The following is a 21,541-nucleotide window of genomic DNA, read 5'->3' as shown; positions in this document are numbered from 1 at the left end:
ATGTACTTCTTCTCTATATTTTATATTATCTATCACAATAAAGGTACAAACTAACATTTACACAATTATATATTTGTATCAGAAATTTATTACGTCCTATAAAATTCTTTATAGATACATTTTTTCACAGTATGTTTAGAAATTAAACACGTAGGTGCGATAATTAAAGCTTCTTTTAAGCTTTACAAATCTTAGTTTTGTAGACGTGTAGTGCGATTTCGAATGACTGTGTTTCTGAACAAATGCTACGGAAATATAATTTACAGATATATTTGTAAGTAAAAATAATTCTTTCCTGTTAAATTCTTAGAATAAGTCCTGAACATTAAAATTATATTAAGTCCGCTACATTCATAGGCATCTCGTCAATTTGTGTTGAATAATATTGTTCAATATCTCGAAGAATCCTTATGTCATCAGTTTTTACGAAATTGATGGAAACACCTTTTCTTCCAAAACGTCCCGATCTTCCTATTCTATGAATATACAACTCACGATTGTTGGGCAAGTCATAATTGATCACAAGAGATACCTGTTGGACATCTATTCCTCGTGCCCACACATCAGTAGTAATCAAAACACGACTAGAAAATAACAAAATAACGATAATATAATAAGTTCAATTTACAATGTTACTGTTTATAGTAAAATAACATACCTTTGACCAGATCGAAATTCCTTCATTATGTTATCTCTTTCCTTCTGTGGCATATCACCATGCATGGAGCAAACTGTAAAATTAGCCTCCCTCATCTTTTCAGTTAACCAATCTACTTTACGTTTAGTATTACAAAAGATTACTGCTTGTGTTATTGTCAATGTATCATATAAATCACATAGTGTGTCAAATTTCCATTCTTCTCTTTCAACAGCGACAAAGAACTGTTTTATCCCCTCCAGTGTCAGTTCATCACTGTGAATAATAACAATAATAATAATAATAATAATAATAATAATAATAAATTGAATAATATTGAATAATAATAATAAGTTAGTTTCAATAAAACAAACAATTTCTTTCAATTCAGAGAAATTGAGCTTACCGTTTTACAAGAATACGAATAGGATCTGTCATAAATTTACTGGTCATTTCAAGAATTTCATGTGGCAATGTTGCAGATACCAACACAACTTGTGTTGCAGGTGGCAAATATCTGTATACATCATAAATCTGTTCCTTGAAACCCTTATTTAACATTTCATCAGACTCATCAAGAACTAACATTTTTATGGCTCTAGTTCTAAGAACTCTCCTTTTTATCATATCTAAATATCATAAGAAAGATAAGAAATTTGTATTAATATATTATAACAAACCTTGCATAATTATTTCATATAATCAAATTACCAAATACTCTGCCAGGTGTGCCTGATACAACATGCTGTCCATAATCTAATTTTCTAATATCTTCTCCAAGATTTGTACCACCTATACAAGCATGACATTGAACATTCATAAAATCTCCTAAAGCCAGAATAACTTTCTGTATCTGAGTTGCTAATTCTCTTGTAGGTGACAACACCAATACTTGTGTTTCTCTAACTTGTGTGTCCAATGATTGTAGTATAGCAATTGAAAATGTTGCCGTTTTTCCTGTACCAGATTGGGCTTGTGCAATCACGTCTCGTCCTTTCATTATCGGTTTAATAGACCGCTGTTGAATCGCGGACGGCTTTTCGAAACCTATAATTAAAATACCGTTTTACAATCAGTAATGCGAAGTTCTATTAGATACTGAACTGATAGTATAAAGTAAATAAGGTTATGTTTAAATACGATAAAGAAATAAAACTTTGATAGTACCGTAAGCGTAGATTCCACGTAATAACTCATCTCTAAGTCCCATATTATCGAACGTTGGAATAACCTCCACATCTTCGCTTGTTTCAAACTCAACGTTTGATAGATCTTCTGTTTGTGCGACGCGACGTGATTTTACTTCCGCCATTTTCGTAATTTGTGAAGTTAGAGTACAAGTGACTTGAATATAGCAACGAGCAAGCAAGCCAAACTTTCTTATAAATCACTAAAAATATGATATTATTTACTTTTTAACATGCAGCAATAATTATATAATAAGTAATAATGTGTAATAATTAAAAATTCAATAGAGATAAACTGTTCTTAACGAAATGTCAATTTTCGACCACAGTCGAGTAATAATACTAATATTACCAAGTGAAGGTGGCACGCTGCTAACATATATAAGAACTTATAAAATTAAGGATCAACACCTCTCCTTTCGAGGTACTTCTGAGGTATCCAGCGACTGTTTTCTGTTTATATTCCTTTCGGCTTTAGACGACTTTCGGTTTACATCTCTTATACTGCCCTTACATCACATCTGTTTCTCTTACTGTTTTCTGTTTATATGCTTAACATTAAAAATAATGACACCTAAGGCTTAGGTTCCCAGCCTATGTCCTAATAGGATGGTAGAAAGTAACTGGATATTGTGCAGCAACAAGTACTAGGTAGTAACTAAAAAGATTCATAAGCACAACATAACAGAAATTTATAACAATATCGTGTTTAATCTCATTTTGATCAGGGAGATCTCACTAATGTGTCAACGAAATTTTTATTAACAAAAAATCAAAAATAAAGTTTCATCGTCGCATTAGCATTGCCTTATCTGTTCGAAGGTGATAAAGTCATAAAGTCCTAAAAGATCTTCTGAAATCTGAATGCTCGATACTGGATCTAACGGTTCTCGGTTAACTTTATATTGCCGAATCTTGTCCTGGCAGTATTTAACCCAGCTAAAAAGGGAAACCTCTCCTCCGTAGTGGGGATGACAAGTGTGCAATAAAGACTCCTTTTTAATTGTCAAATAGCTTTTAGCAAAAATTAATAAACATATGTGGATAAAACTTTGCCCATTTTTTAAGAATGACAAAAACTATATTTTCACGAAGTTTCAACTTCGCATTCTCAATTTTATATAAATAATTGACAATTGAAAATAGCTCGAGTTTTGACGGTTTTTATTTATTTACGGCTTAACAAATTAACCAATCTCAACGTGTGACGTCCCATTTGATAGAGAACAAACAAAACACCAAATAAAATAAAATGTCATAACATGTTTACTATTCCAACTTTTCGACTAAAGTATGTCGGCTAAAGTGAGTTATTATGATTCAGTAATGTTTATCAATTTGTGAAGCATTATGAGAGATAAGAAATTTGATATTTGTTTACAGCGTTCAGAGTAACTTAATAAACGATAGCTAGCGACTTTGGCTTGATTCCTTAGGAACTGACGAATTCATAACATTTTACAATAGTAAACGATTTCATATACAAGGTCGTTGAATTTGTCTTAATAAACGCCATATAATGTATCAAGGAAAAAAGATATGTGGTTTCATGCGACGATGAAAAAATATTCATTACACTCCAATTGACATGTCGTGTGCAAAGGGTTGATGTTAAACCTGAATGGTGTGTGGAAAATATATTAAAATTATTGCATTATTCCACTGATCCATTATTATCCATTATTAAGTTTAAAGGAGAATATTCTCTTTTCTTTTCTAAAAAGAATATAGTAAACAATTAATTTCTCTTTCTCAGGCAACTTACAATTAGTTTAATTATTGCACGATTTTATTATTTTTATACTTGTCTATTTCAAATATAAAAATAGATATAAACTTTTTCGTAGAGCCGTACAATTAAATAGGTTTTGTAGCGTGGAGCTCAATGGGTTTTTGTCCATGCTAACGTGCAACCAAACAGGACAGATCCCTAATTTTATAGGATCTTGTCTATGCTAGCTTGTGCCACCTTCAGCACTTGGCCGTATGATACAGCACTAGTTCGAAAATAACTAGAACCATAAGCGTGAGCACTCTCATTTCCTCTCTGATTATATTAGAGATATAACTTACTGATATAACTTAAAGTTTAGGTTTGCCATTGGTAGTGATAAATGCGGCTTGGATCAGAATATTTTATAACCGCGAATAATGTGTTTAAATGACAATTTTTACAAGTTATTACTTTTATTGTTACGTAGATTTTCTTAACGTGAAAACAATGTGTTCATAAGTGTATAAGAATATATTTTTACAATTTATTGTATAAATTGGTATTGCCGAGCTGGTACGAGTCAATGAATTAGATTTTACTTCGATCGTGTTTAAAGCATTATCAGAAAAACAAAAGTTAAAATGAATATTAACGTAATGTTGGATGAACATTTGACAAGTCATAGTTGTGTGAAACTCGTAATTGAATTCCTGAAATATATTTTATATCAGAAACAGCAAATACCCTTTACATACGATTCACTATCTAAGTTACAAATGAAATCAACGGACAGAAATTCGTCTGATATAAAAACATTATTGAATTCTTTGAGAAGCACCTCAGAACAGTTAAATTCGCAGTTTCATCTAAAAGGCTGCAAAATCAAAGAAATTGCTATACTTATTGGTGCTACAATAATATCACCAAGATTACACATCCGAATTGAATTTCCATCTGATATTCTTAGTAGCCAAGAACACTTGGAATGTAAACATGCATCTAGGAAGCCACTGTTAAGTTTAATGAGGTAACGAATAATAAAAATTTTTGCATATAATATTTATCCCATCATTTCTTATAAGATGAAATGTTATAAAACAAAATTTTTAGGTCAATGTTGGAATGTCCAGCATTTCAAGATGCATTGACTTTACCATTGCATCCTACAAACACCTTTGTGCTAATACAAAAGAGTGATAGTAATTCAGTGTCAGAGTTCTTTTTACCTAAACCGCTATATGTACCTTCCAAACAGAACTCAAATTATTTTGTAATTAAACTGCAACACAAGGATCAAGTAAAAATAGACTGTAATTGCATAAATGTAGTGAAAGTTTACAACGAAGTGTCTGAGTCTAATACTAACATAGATAAAGACATTGAATTTTTAAATAATTCTAATGTGAGTATCACACATGTTCCCTATCAATGGTATCAATCTAAAGAAGTGATTAAAGGGTTTAAGTTTACAAGATGACCATAGTTTTAAGATCTAATTTTAAGATAACCAATTAATAAAATTATAGTAAATTTTTAATAAATATGGAGCACTAGATTAATTTCTAAGACATTGAAAAAATGGATTCTATTAAATATGTTAATTATGATATTTAGAATATGCAGATAACTGCAAGTATTATATAGATTATTTCCTAGGAACCTTTTATAACAAACTGTTAATCGTGTAGAATATATATTGATTTATACATTGAAGATATATTGATTATAAATAAAATGTTGTATAACCATTAAATAATTACATTTATTTTTACTGTTTTACTGTTTTACATAGTATAAATTTACAGAAAAATGTAAAGTTTGCACAGAGAATAAACTTTTTTTTATATGTATAATAAACATTGAGAATTATTCTTCCTTTAATTCATAGATTTTAATCCTTAAAATTCTAAAGTCATTGATCATAATTATTCTGGAAATTAATATTACCAGCCCTCCTATCCAACTGCACATCATTACAACTGAAGGGACCTTAAGGATATTTATTACATATTTCAATATTTCTTGTACTATAAAAAATAGGTACATAAAAAAAGTGTAAAAAAGGATAAAATATGTTTGCATGGAATATTACCTGAAGATATAAGATTATATTACACATATAATCAAGATTATGTGTGTAAAAGTTATATATATTCATGTATATCCTTATGATTTCACAATCACTGTAAATAAGCAATTTGTAAGAATTATAAATCTGAAATAAAATTTAAGTTTGATACCTTACATCCACAACTATTTGGCACATATCATATATTTCAGAAGAGATATTTTTTATATTTTTGCTTAATGTTTTATATCCTTGTTGTAAATTATAATGTGTATATATGGATATAATTGTAAATACAAGATTAAAGTATATTGCAGGAAATACAATTCTCCATGGACCTGGATATCTGTATATATAAATCTAATCATATATAGAAGAGTGCCTGTTTGGTAAAAAAAAAATAATTAACTTGCATTGTTACATCATATCCTCCTTTCCCACACATAAGGAATAGAGTAAACCAAACGATTCCAAATATACAAGATGAGAAGCTTGTTATTAAATACACAACGCATATATTTTCATACTGATAATCAATATAAATATACTTCCACCAGTCTGAATTAATTTTACATACACCATGAATATCATCTAATTCTATATCTTCTTTCAACAGAATAGCTTTTGCCCACAATGGGCAATTACCTCCGAAAATTTGTTCCTTTATATTTCATGTAATATAATATTTTAATTTATTTCCCTCTACAAATACTAATAAAAACTATTAATTATACCCATAATGTGTAGAACAAAACGCTAGATGCATATCCGCTAATCGCGCACAGTAAGTACAAAAACATTTGTAAATATTTCCATAAACAAGAAATTTCAACCGAATCACGTTCAATAAGTTCTTGATATTCTTCTAAAAGTTTCATCGAGACTTTCTTTATAAAATCAAAAAATACAAATTATTAAATTTGCAATTATATTCTTTACCATACCGGTGATTAATATGATTACGCGCTAAACTTCATCCATATCAAAAAATGCGTACTTGATTGGTCAATCAGGTACAAACAAAATTCAAATGCCAACGAAATAAACAAATTTCAAGAAGTCGGAAAGATCATTTTACAGTGCAGTATAGATTGTCACCACATATAGATAATTGGAGTCGAACGAGAATGCACAGTGTCGTTCTACTTTGAATAGTTTGAATCGATCGATGTGTTTTTAATGTTCACTGAAAATAAAGTCCCAAATTAGATTTTCTGAATATCGGATATAGTAGATTTAACGTAACTCCGTACTTTGAAGGAAGTGTTGCAGATTGATCGTGGGAGTTGGACCAAGAAACGGAGGAACGCGCGGACCGCGAACCGCCACAGTGTTGTCGACGAGAAGGATACACGAAGGCGAGAAATTCTTGTTTTTTTTTTACATCCGAACATCGAAAATCACGAGGAAAACGATGGTAGATGCACGTTCTAAAGGGTCATCGAACGAATAAACTCAATTGCCGTGGACACGTAAACCATTCGTGGATGAAGTGAAACACATGTGTCGGTCAAACTGTGTTTTCTACTATAGAGTGCCCGTCCCGTGTTTGATCCGTGAAAATCTTCCGTTTAGAAAGCCAACTTGTACGCCAGTTACAATAATTTATGAAATATCAACGTGCTTGGTTTTGAATAAGCCTATTAACGTGACGAGCTGCTTATTCGAAATGAAATAGAACTGATTGCAGAAGGCGGCAGTGCGTGGGTGGGTGGGTGTCTAGCGATTGCCACTCATGTATAGAAAATTCCTTTTGGAATTTTGCACAAAATGTTACTGTTTGATCAATGATAGTGTGCTTTTTTTATTCAGTATTATTCTGTTCAATTGACACATCATTAACTGGCACATTACCCAAACAAATGTTTTTGGACATAAGAAAAAAATATATCAGCTAAATTTCAGAGTAACGCTGCTCTCACTGTCAATTTTTGACCTAATGTCAATTTGACAGTTTTAAAGGAATAAGATCAATATGATTCTGTCTGCTTGTTGTTATCAACTTTGTTGATTCTGTAAGAAACCTACATTTACTATATTATTTTGTTACTATTGACATTATTGTTGAATCCTTTTAATGTCTTTTCATAGTGTCTAATATCTTAAGTTTTACCAAGTGTTCATTTCTTTTCTTGTAAAAGATGCTTTCCTCAAATTGTGAAACAAAGATACTTTAGCACATATCTTCAAAATTGTCATTCATAGTTCCAAAACAAGAACCCATTTAAGGTTCTGCCTCTTTTGTTAAAGTGATATTAAGAGGCTAAAGTATGAAAGGTCAAGCGGAGAAAAATGGATATCGGTAAAGTATCAGCATGCGTGAGAAGTCAGCAGAATGTCATGCTCACGCAGGTCACGTGAGGGGCACAAGAGAAATGTGCTCACGTGATCCTTCTACATTACACTCAACCCTTACCAAGGCAAATGGTAAAAATTCAAACCCCCAATCAACACATCATTCAGAAACACGCATCGATAATAATCTACTTCCAACTCCTGGTGGACGTTTAAAATTTTTTAAAGACGGCAAATTTATCTTGGAACTATCCCATCGCAGGGATGGAGAAAGAACTACATGGTTTCCAGTTCCAAAGAAAACCTTTTGGCCACCAGCTAGCACAACTCCAAATAGACAAGAGAGTTCCACCTCTCTTAGTGGTAAGTTCTACAAACACACAATTTGTTTTCTATGAAATTAACTCAAATCTAACATCATTATTTACATTTACAGTTTCTGATGATAATTCGTCGATTCAGTCAAGTCCTTGGCAAAGAGATCATTGTTGGAAACAAGCAAACCCAAGACGTAGAATATCTACAGAGTTTAATTTTTACTATTATAGAAGTCCGAAAAATCATTTGTGCGCGCATCCTCGTCTAATCGCAAGAAAGCGTAGACGTCCATTAGATCCTACGTCTTTGTTACTCGTTCCAGAATCAGTAACAAATTATACAAAACCAATTCGCAAAGCAAATGGAACATCGACGGGAAAGGTTTTGAACCTAATTATAGACAAATTGGCCCGTCTCCTAGATCCGAATGTCGTTTCACCTCGTAAACGTATCTTGCGCGAATTAGAGAGAGTATCGTTAGAAGATCAAGCGTCGAAAAGGCGCGCAACACCACAGCCTGCTTGTACAACAACGGCTCCTACTCCGTCACCAAAACAATTATCTTCATATAGTATAACAAGTATTTTGGGAGAAGATAAACCAAGTCACGAGCAAGGTTTTTTGAGGAATTTATTAAAACCAGATGATAGACAAACTGTGAAATACTCATCAAATAATTCATATCCAAGAGTACGAATGGATCCATACATTGGTACAACTAATGCACCTCTTCAGCATCCACTTTATAGTGTACCAATGTTACCTCCTGGACCATATAGAGCTCCCTTATGGATGCATTATCCATCACCCGTCCATTACCCACCTCCTATGCCATTATACGCACCGCCACCACCTCATCCACCATCTCCTCCGGTTCATCATTACAAAGACTACAGGGAACAGACTCTTACACCTCCTTCGGGTAAATTTTTAAGAATATATTATTTGGTATTTATTAAATGTTACAAAGAAAATTCATTTTATTTCTGTCCCGTTTAGATATGCCTCTAAATCTGTCGAAGCATGCGGGTTGAATCTCAGGATTATAAAAGTTGGTGCCTTATCAATGGACAAAAACTGCGTAAACACTGCCCGTGCAACGACAATGCGATATATTAGTATTTTTTTATCCGTAAACAATAGTATCATAGTAAGTAGAAATACGCAACCGGAAAAACAAAGTCTGGATGCTATTCTTGTACATACAAAAACAAAAACTGTCGAAATTGGCATAAATAAGTATTATATATTAATGTTAAATTAAATCATGAGTAGTATTACACAATTTAATGTTAATTGTAATTAACATTATGTATGTAGTACATGTAATCTTTTATCTTATATATGTGCTCATTGTTTTCTCTTTTTGATTGTCACGGAAATACTTTATTGAAATTCATAAATGTGTTCACATTCTAAGAAGATTATGAAATGTGATTCTCACTCATCATTTTTACTACTCATGATATAAATACTATAATGAAGGAAAAAAGAGCATGGTCTCATCTTACGCATCTCACTTATGCATTATCTTGTTATTCTTATTAATGTTACTGTCATTATTACCATTAATAAATGATACGACTATCTATTTTAAAAGATTCATAAGAAAGACATAGAATTATGTACAGAGAACAGATTATTATATTTAGTAGAAATATTCCTACGAATAGTAATATGATATATATATAATACATTTAGGTTAATAGCATCCACAACAGTATACATTTATTTATATAATATTAATGAACAAAAAAACAAAATTGCTTGGTAAAGACCGTGGGGTGTGCCTTAAAAGATTACCTAAATTGCAAAAAACTAAATTATAAACACGAATCGATTCACGAATATGTATTATTATTACTACTATTACTACTGTGTACATATAAATATAATTTTGCGTTACGTATTTCCATCAAATCGACTATTCGTCATTATTTATTGTTAGTCAAACATTACCAAACGTTTTACGCGAAAGGCAAGCTCACACAGGCTCTACAAACTAGTGAGTAATTTTAACTATTCATTTACATACAATTTTTTATTAATTGAAACAGATGAAATATGTGACTGCGCGTAAGCAATTGTATAGAAAGACTAATTTCGTAAATATATAAATATTTCACATACTACATGAGAGTTTTTTTTATTTATTGTCACGTTACATGTGTGTTTCTATATTTATTCGGTTTTATAAGATAAATCATTCTATTGTATAAATATATTTAAAATCCAAAATAAATATCTATTTACTTTTAATAAAAAATAATTACCCTTCTTAGACAAACATCTTATAGTAAATAATAGAAAAACATCAAGGAAATGATTTCGAATTTCGCGGGTATGCTGAAGAGTGCGCAGCAAATTTGCACTCTATCGTCCAGTTACCCCCACTCTTGCTTAAGGTAACGCAGACGCTTTCGAGACCGCGCAATCGTCGGGTCTTAGTAGTATCCGATCCGTGGCCTTATTTTGTGGTATTCGTTGACCGGGTTGTATCGTGTCTGATTACGTGTTTTCTATCAAAAATTCGTCGAAGTAGAATCTCATAATAGAATCGGAACGAATAAATAACACTTAGGGATCGCGAACAGATGTCTTAAGTGGAGTTTTTGAATGCACGCGGGTTACGAAGGAAAGCAAGTGAATCCAGAACCCCCGGTAGAGGGGAGCAGGCCGTATATTGCCTGATCGTATATGTAGCCCGCTCGGCAAAATGAAAATGGCGGTGTTCCTGTATGAACGGAGCAACGGCCACTGACGATGCTCGTTACGGTAACGGACACGTGAACCAAATTCAGTGTGTAATTTTTTTTATATATCTTGTGTGCATTTACGAATATCATTCAAGTGTTCTATATCTGTACGCGGAAAGAACCGGAGTCGATGTGCGAATAAGATTTAGAAAAGCTAGCGCGAAAATTTTTTTCCTCGATTATTGGGACAAACAAACACGATGGAGTGACACCGCGAAGTGTTAACTCCGTGGACAAGTGGGAAGTGTCGGCTAATAGATTCACGTAGTTGAAGGACGAGAAGCCTTCATGCCGATGCCGGCCGAATACCACGAGAACCACGGTAACCACGAGAACGCTAATTTCGCTCTCGGGGCCACACAGGACGCCAGCAACATGACGGCCAACATGTATCGAGTGGGAGGTAAAATAACCATGCACATTTCGCCGGCTGATGAGGCCATGCGTCCAACTATCGAAGCTCGCTCCTCATACCTTTAATTAACATACAGAAAATTCATGTTTGCAAATGGTGTCCACGATATGGCGTTTTCCCCCCCTTTTCTGTATCTTCGTCCCTATCTTCGTTTTACCCGCGCAGCCCCTTAACTTTCCACCTTTCCATCCAATCTCCCTACCCCCCTCTCTTTTCTGGCGTCCGTACGTACGTCTGCTTTCCTTCTGCTCTCCCTCTTTCCCCACTCTCGCCCTTCGTTCAGGTCATACTAATTTCTTGCATGATGATTCGGATGATTAAAATTCAATATTTCAGAATTTCCTTCTTTTTTCTATTTACTAATGTTTATTCTGTTTGAAAAAATTTCTTGATGATAGATCATCAGAATGTGTTTTCATCTACGCGCCAATGGTCCAGGGAACTAGTGTAATTTCAGCAAAATTATTTTTCCGTTTTCCTCTTTTTAATGTTGATTATGCAGGAAGAATCGAATATCAAGATCCAGACTGCATTTTGCGAACGTGCACTGGACTAGAATTTAGGATGTGTACATTCTATTTTTGTTTCTTTTCTACTACTCTGTAATTGTATACTTTGTTTTTTTCTGATAAGCATATTCTCTTTACGCAAATTACAAGATTCTTTTCTTTCTGTTCTCTTACTCTTATGCCGGCTGTATTTTCAAACAGTATAGCATCGATATTTGTATTTCATAGAAATATAAGTAAACATTTCATATATATATATAAGATTTTATATATCAATCGCTTCTCATTTATAAATGCACTAATATTTATATAATTAAATTACAAATATTTATGAATTGAAATTATTGATATGTTGCATGTAAAATATAATTAAACGGGTTTCTTTACACACACACACACACACACACACACACACACACACACACACACACACACACACACACACATTGTATATATACTATTATTACAGCTTTTCTCTTGTAAAGAAGCATTATTAAATACACTCCTCTTCTTTTAATTTATAGATTATGTATATTTTGAAACGTCCTCTACATCTCCCTACCAGATAAGAAGGATAGAAGAATTGAATAAGGTAAGAAATGAAATTATTGTTGTATTATGTTTCTTCTATTGTGATTGATATAAGTAAAGTTCAATTATGCAATGGTGCAGTAATTTAAATGTAACGCGGTATATGTATCTTTTTTTTGGAATATATATTTATAGAAGATTTTTGCTATTTTAGACGGCAAGTGGAAATGTTGAAGCAAAAGTCATGTGCTTCTTTAGGCGGAGGGATTTGCCATCTACATTAATTATGCTTGCAGATAAGCATCAGTGTAAGTAAAATTTATATTATTGTCAAAAGATATATTATAGTATAATGCTATGTTGCATTTTAAGAAACTTGAAAATACTTGCCTAGTATATTTTAATACGAAATTGGTTTTTACTTAGAATTTTAGACCATACATACAAACACACATATTATATTTTTTTGTGTGATTGATATCATGTTCAAATAGTATTAGATTTGAACGTGTAATTTATAAAAACTAGTATTTTAATAATTTTTTGTTGATGTTTAGTTGATTGAATACTAATACTAATGCATTGTAGATAATAATTATTAATAATAATTTAATTAATATAAGTAATAATGCATTGAAGATAAGGTAATAACGTTATTTATTTTACCTCGCGTCACGGTGCACGGTCGATAAGCATTCGCAAATGAAGAAAATAAAAATATTTTCGTATTGATTGCGAACATTTTTACTTTCTAGAAAGTACATATTTTGATCAATATTATTAATAGGTAGATTATGCTATATATATTAGATATTCAATTGATGATTGTTACTTCGAGAAATGATGTGATGAAAACGCATGCATAATTGGTGCTATTAACAGAAACGTTTACTATGTTGGTTTAAGAATATTCTTCATAGTTTCGAACGATTCGAGGCGATGAAAGCGTGAAATTGCTCGTTATTATCACTCCCATGTTCCCGCTAAAAGAGACGTGTAACAAATGAAATATCTTCTCAAAAAATGCATTTTCATTTCTATATAATGTTTTAACTAAAATCGAGAAAATATAATCGTTGGAATGTGTCGCCATCGTTGTTGCGATATTCAGAATTTTCAGACAAGTTACATTTCAGCATATACTTTCTCGCGCGAGGAAGATAATATGATTTCAAAAATAAAAAAATAACTTGTTCAATTTCACGCGTTTTAATACATATATACGCATATATATGTGCCTCCGAAGCTTTCTCGATTTTTCCTTTGCAATAGCAAAGATAATGAGACGCGGGGATTTGGGGGTGGGAATGTATAATAAGTAAAGTTGGGGGTGGCAGAGGGGTGAAATGGGGGTTGTATCGATCTGCCGGGGGTGGGCTGGGGGTGGTACGCCTGCCATCCCACCTCTCCCTCTTTCTACCTCTCACCCAAGTCCCTCATACCACCCCTCCTTGCTTCCCGCCACCCTGAACTAAATGAATGACTGACGCAGGGGTCGGTTGGGTATGTGTTGCGTGTACTCGGACACAGACTTGTAAGAACACCGATAGACATACACGATAACCGGACACATAGACATGTACGAATAACAGGCAGAGAGAAACAGGACACACGCGCGCGCGTGCACATATCCATACATACATAATGTTCGCGCGCAAACGAATGTATATGTGTCTCAGCGAAAATGGTGGGCCCCACTAGCCATCTTCGTTTTAAGCATTTACTCCCCCGCTTCTCTTTTCCTCCCTTCTCTTCTTTTCTACAGTATGTAGGTATATGTACGTGTATGTATACATGAATATACACTTTGTCGTGTCTCTTCCTCTTTGCCCGTAGCTCTATGTCCGTCTGCCGGTATTTGCTTCGAATCGGGTTTTTTTCCCCCCTTTTCTCTCGTTCTCTCTAGCTCCACCATTCCTATACTCTCAAATTTCAGAAAAAAATGTACGAATTTTGTCTTGAACAGATTCCGTATTGTTCTGTGTGGAACAGTATGAAAATATTAAAAAGAGTATGCGTTTGAGATGTCGCGCTTCTTCTCATGATCACAGAATCATTTCATTTCCATTTTTTCTTAACAACCTTTGATATATGAAATTCTTTAAATTTTTTATAATATTCGAGAATTGTGTGTAAATTCACTAAGATTTCTAATATTGTTTAGATTTGGTATTTTTTATAGTCGCAACTTTTATGATTCCAACTTAAAAACCGCTTTATAATGCAATAATTTGTAATGTGTGAAGATGATATTTGAAATAATAGTAATATTTTGATATTGTATGGTCATATTATTTTTGAAAATATTATTGTAGTCTATATTAATACCATTATATGATAAGCTTTTAAATAAAGGTCTTTGATGATTTACTTACATAATCACAGTATAATTGTAAATAGAAACGTGAGTGGAATTGGTTGACAGAATCAAAGTTATTTTTTATATCATATATGTATTAATTGTTTAGATATTAGCCACATGTAGCTAGATGTCATAATGGATGAAAACCATTGGCCAATGAAGTTGAAGGCTGCCTGCGTTCTTAGTTGTTAAATTTTATAGAAAAATAAATTTTGAAAGCATGTGTTAAAATTGTATTAGAGAAAAAGTATGATGAAAAACATAGTAGAGTGGGTTCTATGATACAAATTGCAGTGGCAAATGCGGAGCAGCAGAGGTCAGAATCCCCTGCAAACATGCAGAATCAGAAACTGGAGAATCCAGATACTACTAAGGAAATGACTAATAAAGATGGGATCGGGCCCAAAGTGATGAACAAAGGGGGCGGGAAGGGGGGCTGGCTGAAAGCTCCACTGTCAGAGGCCCAAGAGCCTCATGGTGAGTGAACTAGTCAGTTAAAAGGTGCCCCTTACAGATGAATTTTATTAGATTTCTTCACCATTTATGAGATTCTAAAGAAAACTATTAATACGAAAATTCAATGTATTTGTTGTTAATAGTAAATATTACATAATTTACATAATTTAAAACAAATAGTAATGAAAATTGAATGTTAATCAATTCATCAGTAAGTATTGCACAACATGCACCTTTTGGTTGTCTTGTTAGTCTCATATAGAAGCCAGTGATGATATAAGGCTAATGATCTAGCGGCGGGATTTATAAAATTCTTTGTAATCTTGGTGAATGGCATTAGTTTTGGCTGGATTCACTGTAAGGCCAAAGAAACAATAAATTGGGTTTAACTAAGGCCTCTTCCTTCAAGTTATATGGAAAGGGGATTTAATCATTAAGTGTGAAGCTTAATGAACCCATACATTCCATGACAATATACAGTTACAATCGTTTCATCATTCTTCCTATTTATTCGTATAATCATCTACATTTTTTATTAATCTTTTTACATGTCACTGCAATAGCAATTTTATTCTAATACATAAATCCTAAATTCATTCTCATTAAAACTATTCTAATAATTCTACCACGTAGACAAAAATCCCGCTGCACAAAATGATAATTCTTTAGTAATCTGAGGCTTCTTCAAATAATTTACGTTTCTTTGGAAGCTAATTCCATTTCTGTTATGATATATAATACATCAATCAATGTTGCTTTTTCTTCTTTTGTTGCCCGCTCTCACTAATATTTTAGTTCACTGTCATAAGTTTTGATTGATTCTGCCACATTCCTACGTTTCATTTACATTTTATTTATTTATGTTACAAAAGAAAAATAATAATACTGATAAAAGGCCAAATTTGCATGAATAAATTTATGGATAATTCCATTTTTCATGAAAAAAAATTTAAATAATGTAAAAGATTAATATTTTTTGGAACATTTAATTAAAGATACTAGTAATCTTGCTTTAAATGTTGAATTTTTATTGGTATTATATTATATAAAAAACAATAAAATTACTTAGTTATTTTTTAATATATTACTTATATAGCCTTCATTAATCCTTTTATTTTTGAGTAAAATATTTTGTTATTTAAGCTTTTTTAGAATATTTATTTATACATTTGAGATAGTAAAATATAATTTTAATCCTTTTTACACACAGGGATGGAAGAAAATGTAGGTGGTGCTGGAGGAGTTACAGAATTAAGTTCTAAGCAACGTCATCAAATGAAGCACAGAGAACTGTTTCTATCGCGTCAGGTGGAAACAATGCCTGCAACTCATATAAGAGGCAAATGCTGTGTAACCTTATTAAATGAAACAGAATCTTTATTAAGCTATTTGAACAAAGAGGACTCTTTCTTCTATTGCTTAGTATTTGATCCTGCTCAACGTACTTTACTTGCTGATAAAGGTATTCATTAATATTACAAATTTTCAGATACTATAATCATATTTATTCTAACTTTCTGTTATATATTTAAACTTTAATCAATGTAAAACATTACAGGTGAAATTAGAGTAGGTAGTAGGTATCAAGCTGATGGAATAGCACCAGCTCCGCTGACACCTGCTGAAAGAGAGTCAGATCCTCGTAGGTTGCAAGATTTAGAAACGTTGGTTTGGACGCCACGGCATTCATTAACAGATCGTCAAATTGATCAATTCCTTGTTGTCAGTAGATCTGTAGGCACATTTGCAAGAGCTTTAGACTGTTCATCTTCGGTCAAACAACCATCATTACACATGTCTGCAGCAGCTGCATCTAGAGACATTACTCTTGTAAATATCATTATCATTGTTACTGTTGTATAACTATATAACTAACTATGAAGAAAAAACACACCTTACACCAGTTTATGTTTGTAGTTTCATGCAATGGATACTTTACATCGGCACAATTATGATGTTGCAAAAGCTATGTCATCATTAGTACCCAGCACTGGTCCAGTATTATGCAGAGATGAAATGGAAGAGTGGAGTGCGTCTGAAGCCAATCTTTTTGAAGAAGCCCTTGATAAGTATGGAAAGGATTTTTCTGATATACGTCAAGACTTTGTAAGTACACAAGATATTTGAAATCTCAAAGTTCATTACTTTATGATATGTTGTTTTATTAAATACTCGTATGTTTCAGTTACCATGGAAAACATTAAAGAACGTTATCGAATATTATTATATGTGGAAGACAACTGATAGATACGTACAACAAAAAAGGGTGAAAGCTGTAGAAGCTGAAAGTAAATTAAAACAGGTTTATATACCAAACTACAATAAAACAACTCCACCTACAACTGCCCCTTCTGCAGCAACAATTGTACCTCTTGGTAATAGTAATACTAACAGTAATGGGAAACCAACGAATGTTCTCAACGGTAATAGTAATGGTAATATGACAACTGATAATAGCGGAATATTGATGGTTGGAGTTAGTGGAAAACCATGTGAAAGTTGTCAAGTAATGCAAAGTCCACAGTGGTATGCTTGGGGTCCATCACACATGCAATGTCGTCTTTGTCAGTCTTGTTGGACATATTGGAAGAAATATGGCGGTTTAAAGGTATATTTCAATAAACATATGTATATAAGTAATGATAATCATATAACGCACGAAAATATTTTATCTTTCTTTTCACTTTTTTTTTGCCTCCGCCCCCTCTCCAAAAAAAAACTTTTTCCATTTAGGTTCCATCACGTATGGACGATGTTGATATAGAAAGAAAAAGAGGTGGTACCGGTTCCGATGAAGAAAGCAAAGGAATAGGCGGTGCTCATAGACCTCATCGATGTAGCATTCCTTCTTGTGGTAAAGAGTTTAAACTCAAAGCACATCTAAGTCGTCATTACGCTAGTGCTCATGGCGTTGATTTACGTGGAAGCGGAGCAAGTGGAGGTGGTGGCGGTGGATCCCCCAGACCTGTGATGAAAACTCGATCAGCGTTTTATTTACGTACTTCAGCATTGGCGCGAGCTGCACGACGATTATGTGCAGCGCAATTACGCACACGTCATGCAGCGCGAGCACCTCATCAACCTATAAATGCAGCACCATTGCGACACCTTTGCGCCTCTCCTCAATTAACATCAAAAAGCCCTGCGGAGTTACGTATTTTAGCACGTGCTGTACGACCTCGACCTCGTCCTCGTGTAACCGATATAGCAACGCGTTTAGGTGATCATCCTGCTCCACGACAACCTGGAGATTGGGATTGGTTAGCCCTTACAGCGCCAGCACAACGAAAACAACCAGATCGGGTTTCTTTTCCTAGACCGCCAAAAGCACCAGGTGCAAAAGCTTTTATTGAATAAAATGTTTTTCTTATTGCTAATACAATTATATTTAATATCATGATTATTATTATTATGAGTATTATAATATCATGAGTTTTATTGTTATAGATGGAAGTCTTTTGTATGAAAGGGTACCAAATAAATCTGAAGTAGATAGGCTGACGGTAACTCCACCTCAACCTCAACCTAGTATGCAGGCTCAACAAACGATACTGAAACGCCCGAGACCTTCATTCGATGAAATCAACGGGTCAGATGGTAAGTTTTAGATTCATGTTTATTATATATGTATATTATGTAATTTTAGATCCTTGTATTGAATATGATTTTTGTTTACTGGCTTCTACTCTGATGTGGATTGGGATGAAGGTAAAATAATTGAGTGCCTAAGAGCTTTAAGTATTCAACCAATAAAACAAATAATCAAAATTATTAAATTGAACAGTTTAACATTTGTTCCAAAGGAATACACATCATCGGTTTAATAGTTTTATATTATTTTAATATTTCATGCATTTTAGAGATTAAATATTATATAAATATAAATACTTTTAATAGGTATTGCCCTAAGTGCAGGGCTCCCTGGTGGACCACCTGCAAAAAGGGCCCATCATTCTCAGCAGCTCCATTCTAAACATACTTTGGAACACACAACACCTGCTGTTCTTCCCCTAGCACCACCTCTGAATGGAAGAGCTGCTCATCCTCATATTCTGCCACATGGTCCACCACTATCTAGAAGTAATGTACGTAAGCAAGTGATTTCGTGGATGGATGCACCTGACGACGTTTACTTTCGTGCTTCAGATCAGACAAAGTGAGCATTGTTGCATGTTTTATAATATAATATTTCATTATACGCGTTTACTAATGGAACAAGAAAAGAAAGGTGCAAATATTTAGATTTGTATCGTTATAAATTTGCAGAAGACTTAGAAGAACCCTTTCATCGGCTGACCTTCGAAGGGCAGCGCGCAAACCTTGGCGTAGGTTACAAGGTCCTTTACATACCCCTCATCCACAGAGAGCAGTACGTGGAGATGACATGGTGGTCATCCTGGACTGAATCAGTAATACAATCAAGCAGGTGAACTGATAAGTCTGATCAGTTTGCTGCTAAAGGAACCATGCTGTTATTGTAATTTTAATGCCAGAGTCAGCACAGTGAAGATAACCCAGCTTTACGTATTGTCATTGACAATATTGATATTGAGCAAGGACTAATCGCTGTTTGGAATATTTTAAATCGATAATTTTCAACACAGCAAATCGCCGAAACTGGAGGCCTCGCTTAACGGAATTTGCATGTTACACTGACATCGCTGAAACATACTTCACATGTATGGACGAAAGGCAGCAGCTCTGGAACGAACTTTTATCGAATCCTAAGGGGAAAAAATGAAAATAAAAAATTGAGTCTGTCGGAGCAAAACATTTTTTATTCGTATTAATTAGTTATTGTTGTTATTAATAATAATTATTAATAATTGAATGTACATATACGTCATACCACACATATACACATAACCAGACAACACAAGTGTCCAGTGAGTGCTGGGTACAAGTTATTGGTTAAATTATCTCCATACCATGCGCATTAGCTCATTAAAAATGTTGCGTGTAACAGAGACAAGTGTGGAAGGAAAGGAGAGAAAGAGAGGGAGAGAAAGCGAAAGAGAGAAAGGATAAGAACGTACGTGAGAGAGAAGAAAGAATGCTCACTGTGAATATTTTTATTAAATTTTCAAGTTTAATGACTTAAGTCGCTACAATTAATAAATAAACATAAGCATAAGTGGAAGAATATACTAGTCCTTTTTCCATTCTATCCAGTTTCCTGTTATAGTTATATAAAATATGCATTATAAAAAATGTTTATATATATATATGTGTGTGTATTAATGCTATTCTTCATAGAATATTTTTTTTAATATTTATATTTAATACATTTATTCCGTTGGTAGTCAAATAATTTTCCGTGCTTGCATAAATTAAAATTTTATTTTTATGCTGTCAAACATACATATCTTTCCTCTTTTTCATTTATTTTTAAAGTATGGATATTACTGTGGTAATTAATATTGAATATTTACTCATATGATATGAACAAGATATAAATATTTCCGAACGAGAGAGAAATGTTTTTCAATTCAAGAAATTTTATCCTACATTTTCTTAACCTTTTATATGTCGGAGATGAAAGGACACCGGAGCCTTCCCTCTGGAACTTCGGGAAAATCCATAAAATTGTAATTAAAGTTTACAGTCGTAATTAAACAATCTGCCGTCATCCTACCGAATTGTACTTGTTTGCGATTTGTGATAATAAACTTGGGCTCAAGGCGACCATCAGTCGCCGAACGTAGCCGCGGTCAACGGGACGGGCGCTTCGCCTAACAAAGGTGTGGAGTTATAGTATGACCCTCATTAAAAGAAATACCAATAGAGGTACTTGACAGTAAAACATTCCAACGGTTCCTTCGGACAATGAATACCTGATGTTGAGGCACGTACACAGCACAAGTCCAGTTAGCCCGAGGACCCGCTATAAAACCTGGGTTTTTCCGGCAATTAAGATTTTCCAAACGGACAGACAGTCTTTGTCCCAAACTGACCAATTGACAGCGACGTCAATTTCCCTTACTTTCGGAACGAGGGCTATACCCGACGAATCCGATGATCTCGTGTCCTTAGACACACCCCATCATAGTTTTCCTCTGTGGCATCATTGGGATGAAAATTCATTCTTTCTTGAGATCCCACTGACGAAGGGAGTAGCGCCTGACGATCAGTGAGTTTGAGTTAGAGCAAGTATATCTTTCATCCCGTTGACCGTGGATTCGTCATCGAACTTAAGACCAACGTCACTAACATCGCAAGTGCCCAACCATCGCTGTTGATTGTCGAATCGGTAGTGTCCATACTCGTAGCATCAGGCCGTATCTTCGTTATTA

General features: G+C 33.6%; 5 protein-coding genes and 1 non-coding gene across 11 annotated transcripts; 4 read left to right on the top strand and 2 right to left on the bottom strand.

Moving 5' to 3' along the window:
- Positions 1–76: 76 nt before the first annotated feature.
- Positions 77–2,015, bottom strand: LOC117213134 (eukaryotic initiation factor 4A-III). Its single transcript, XM_033458486.1, has 5 exons — positions 1,805–2,015; positions 1,349–1,684; positions 1,044–1,266; positions 659–913; positions 77–584 (listed from the first exon to the last, which is right to left on the bottom strand). Exons 1-5 carry the CDS (start codon positions 1,947–1,949, stop codon positions 332–334), a joined length of 1,212 nt encoding a protein of 403 aa, XP_033314377.1. The 5' UTR covers positions 1,950–2,015; the 3' UTR covers positions 77–331.
- Positions 2,016–3,838: 1,823 nt separating this feature from the next.
- Positions 3,839–5,100, top strand: LOC117213137 (MAD2L1-binding protein). Its single transcript, XM_033458489.1, has 2 exons — positions 3,839–4,565; positions 4,649–5,100. The coding sequence occupies exons 1-2, from the start codon at positions 4,180–4,182 to the stop codon at positions 5,013–5,015; spliced, it is 753 nt and encodes a 250-aa protein (XP_033314380.1). The 5' UTR covers positions 3,839–4,179; the 3' UTR covers positions 5,016–5,100.
- On the bottom strand, positions 5,080–6,862 carry LOC117213136. Of its 2 annotated transcripts, none has more exons than XM_033458488.1 (5): positions 6,341–6,862; positions 6,020–6,267; positions 5,779–5,952; positions 5,631–5,721; positions 5,080–5,527 (listed from the first exon to the last, which is right to left on the bottom strand). In XM_033458488.1, the coding sequence occupies exons 1-5, from the start codon at positions 6,482–6,484 to the stop codon at positions 5,405–5,407; spliced, it is 780 nt and encodes a 259-aa protein (XP_033314379.1). In that variant the 5' UTR covers positions 6,485–6,862; the 3' UTR covers positions 5,080–5,404. The 2 variants fall into 2 exon arrangements, 1 of the variants encoding a protein (XP_033314379.1); XR_004488586.1 differs by having other exon boundaries at positions 5,511–5,527; positions 5,784–5,952.
- On the top strand, positions 6,853–10,351 carry LOC117213135. The gene is made up of 3 exons (XM_033458487.1): positions 6,853–8,264; positions 8,338–9,141; positions 9,219–10,351. Exons 1-3 carry the CDS (start codon positions 7,922–7,924, stop codon positions 9,251–9,253), a joined length of 1,182 nt encoding a protein of 393 aa, XP_033314378.1. The 5' UTR covers positions 6,853–7,921; the 3' UTR covers positions 9,254–10,351.
- Positions 10,352–10,647: 296 nt separating this feature from the next.
- On the top strand, positions 10,648–20,262 carry LOC117213131 (metastasis-associated protein MTA3). 5 transcript variants are annotated; one of them, XM_033458475.1, is made up of 13 exons: positions 10,648–11,378; positions 12,424–12,491; positions 12,645–12,738; positions 15,087–15,269; positions 16,459–16,710; positions 16,807–17,078; positions 17,166–17,354; positions 17,434–17,856; positions 17,982–18,582; positions 18,696–18,845; positions 18,927–18,956; positions 19,146–19,404; positions 19,515–20,262. In XM_033458475.1, the coding sequence occupies exons 1-13, from the start codon at positions 11,264–11,266 to the stop codon at positions 19,651–19,653; spliced, it is 2,775 nt and encodes a 924-aa protein (XP_033314366.1). In that variant the 5' UTR covers positions 10,648–11,263; the 3' UTR covers positions 19,654–20,262. The 5 variants fall into 5 exon arrangements, with proteins under 5 accessions (XP_033314366.1, XP_033314370.1, XP_033314368.1 ...); XM_033458477.1 differs by lacking the exon at positions 15,087–15,269 and having other exon boundaries at positions 10,649–11,378; XM_033458476.1 differs by lacking the exon at positions 18,927–18,956 and having other exon boundaries at positions 10,649–11,378.
- On the top strand, positions 15,559–15,724 carry LOC117213138. The gene has a single exon (XR_004488587.1). It is a non-coding gene; the product is annotated as a small nucleolar RNA U85 (small nucleolar RNA).
- Positions 20,263–21,541: the final 1,279 nt, after the last annotated feature.

Source organism: Bombus bifarius, unplaced genomic scaffold, assembly GCF_011952205.1.
Source record: "Bombus bifarius isolate JDL3187 unplaced genomic scaffold, Bbif_JDL3187 scf7180000008494, whole genome shotgun sequence".
Lineage (NCBI taxonomy): Eukaryota > Metazoa > Arthropoda > Insecta > Hymenoptera > Apidae > Bombus > Bombus bifarius.
The sequence above is the reverse complement of the archived record's forward strand: the minus strand, read 5'-3'. Positions and strand labels throughout refer to the sequence as shown.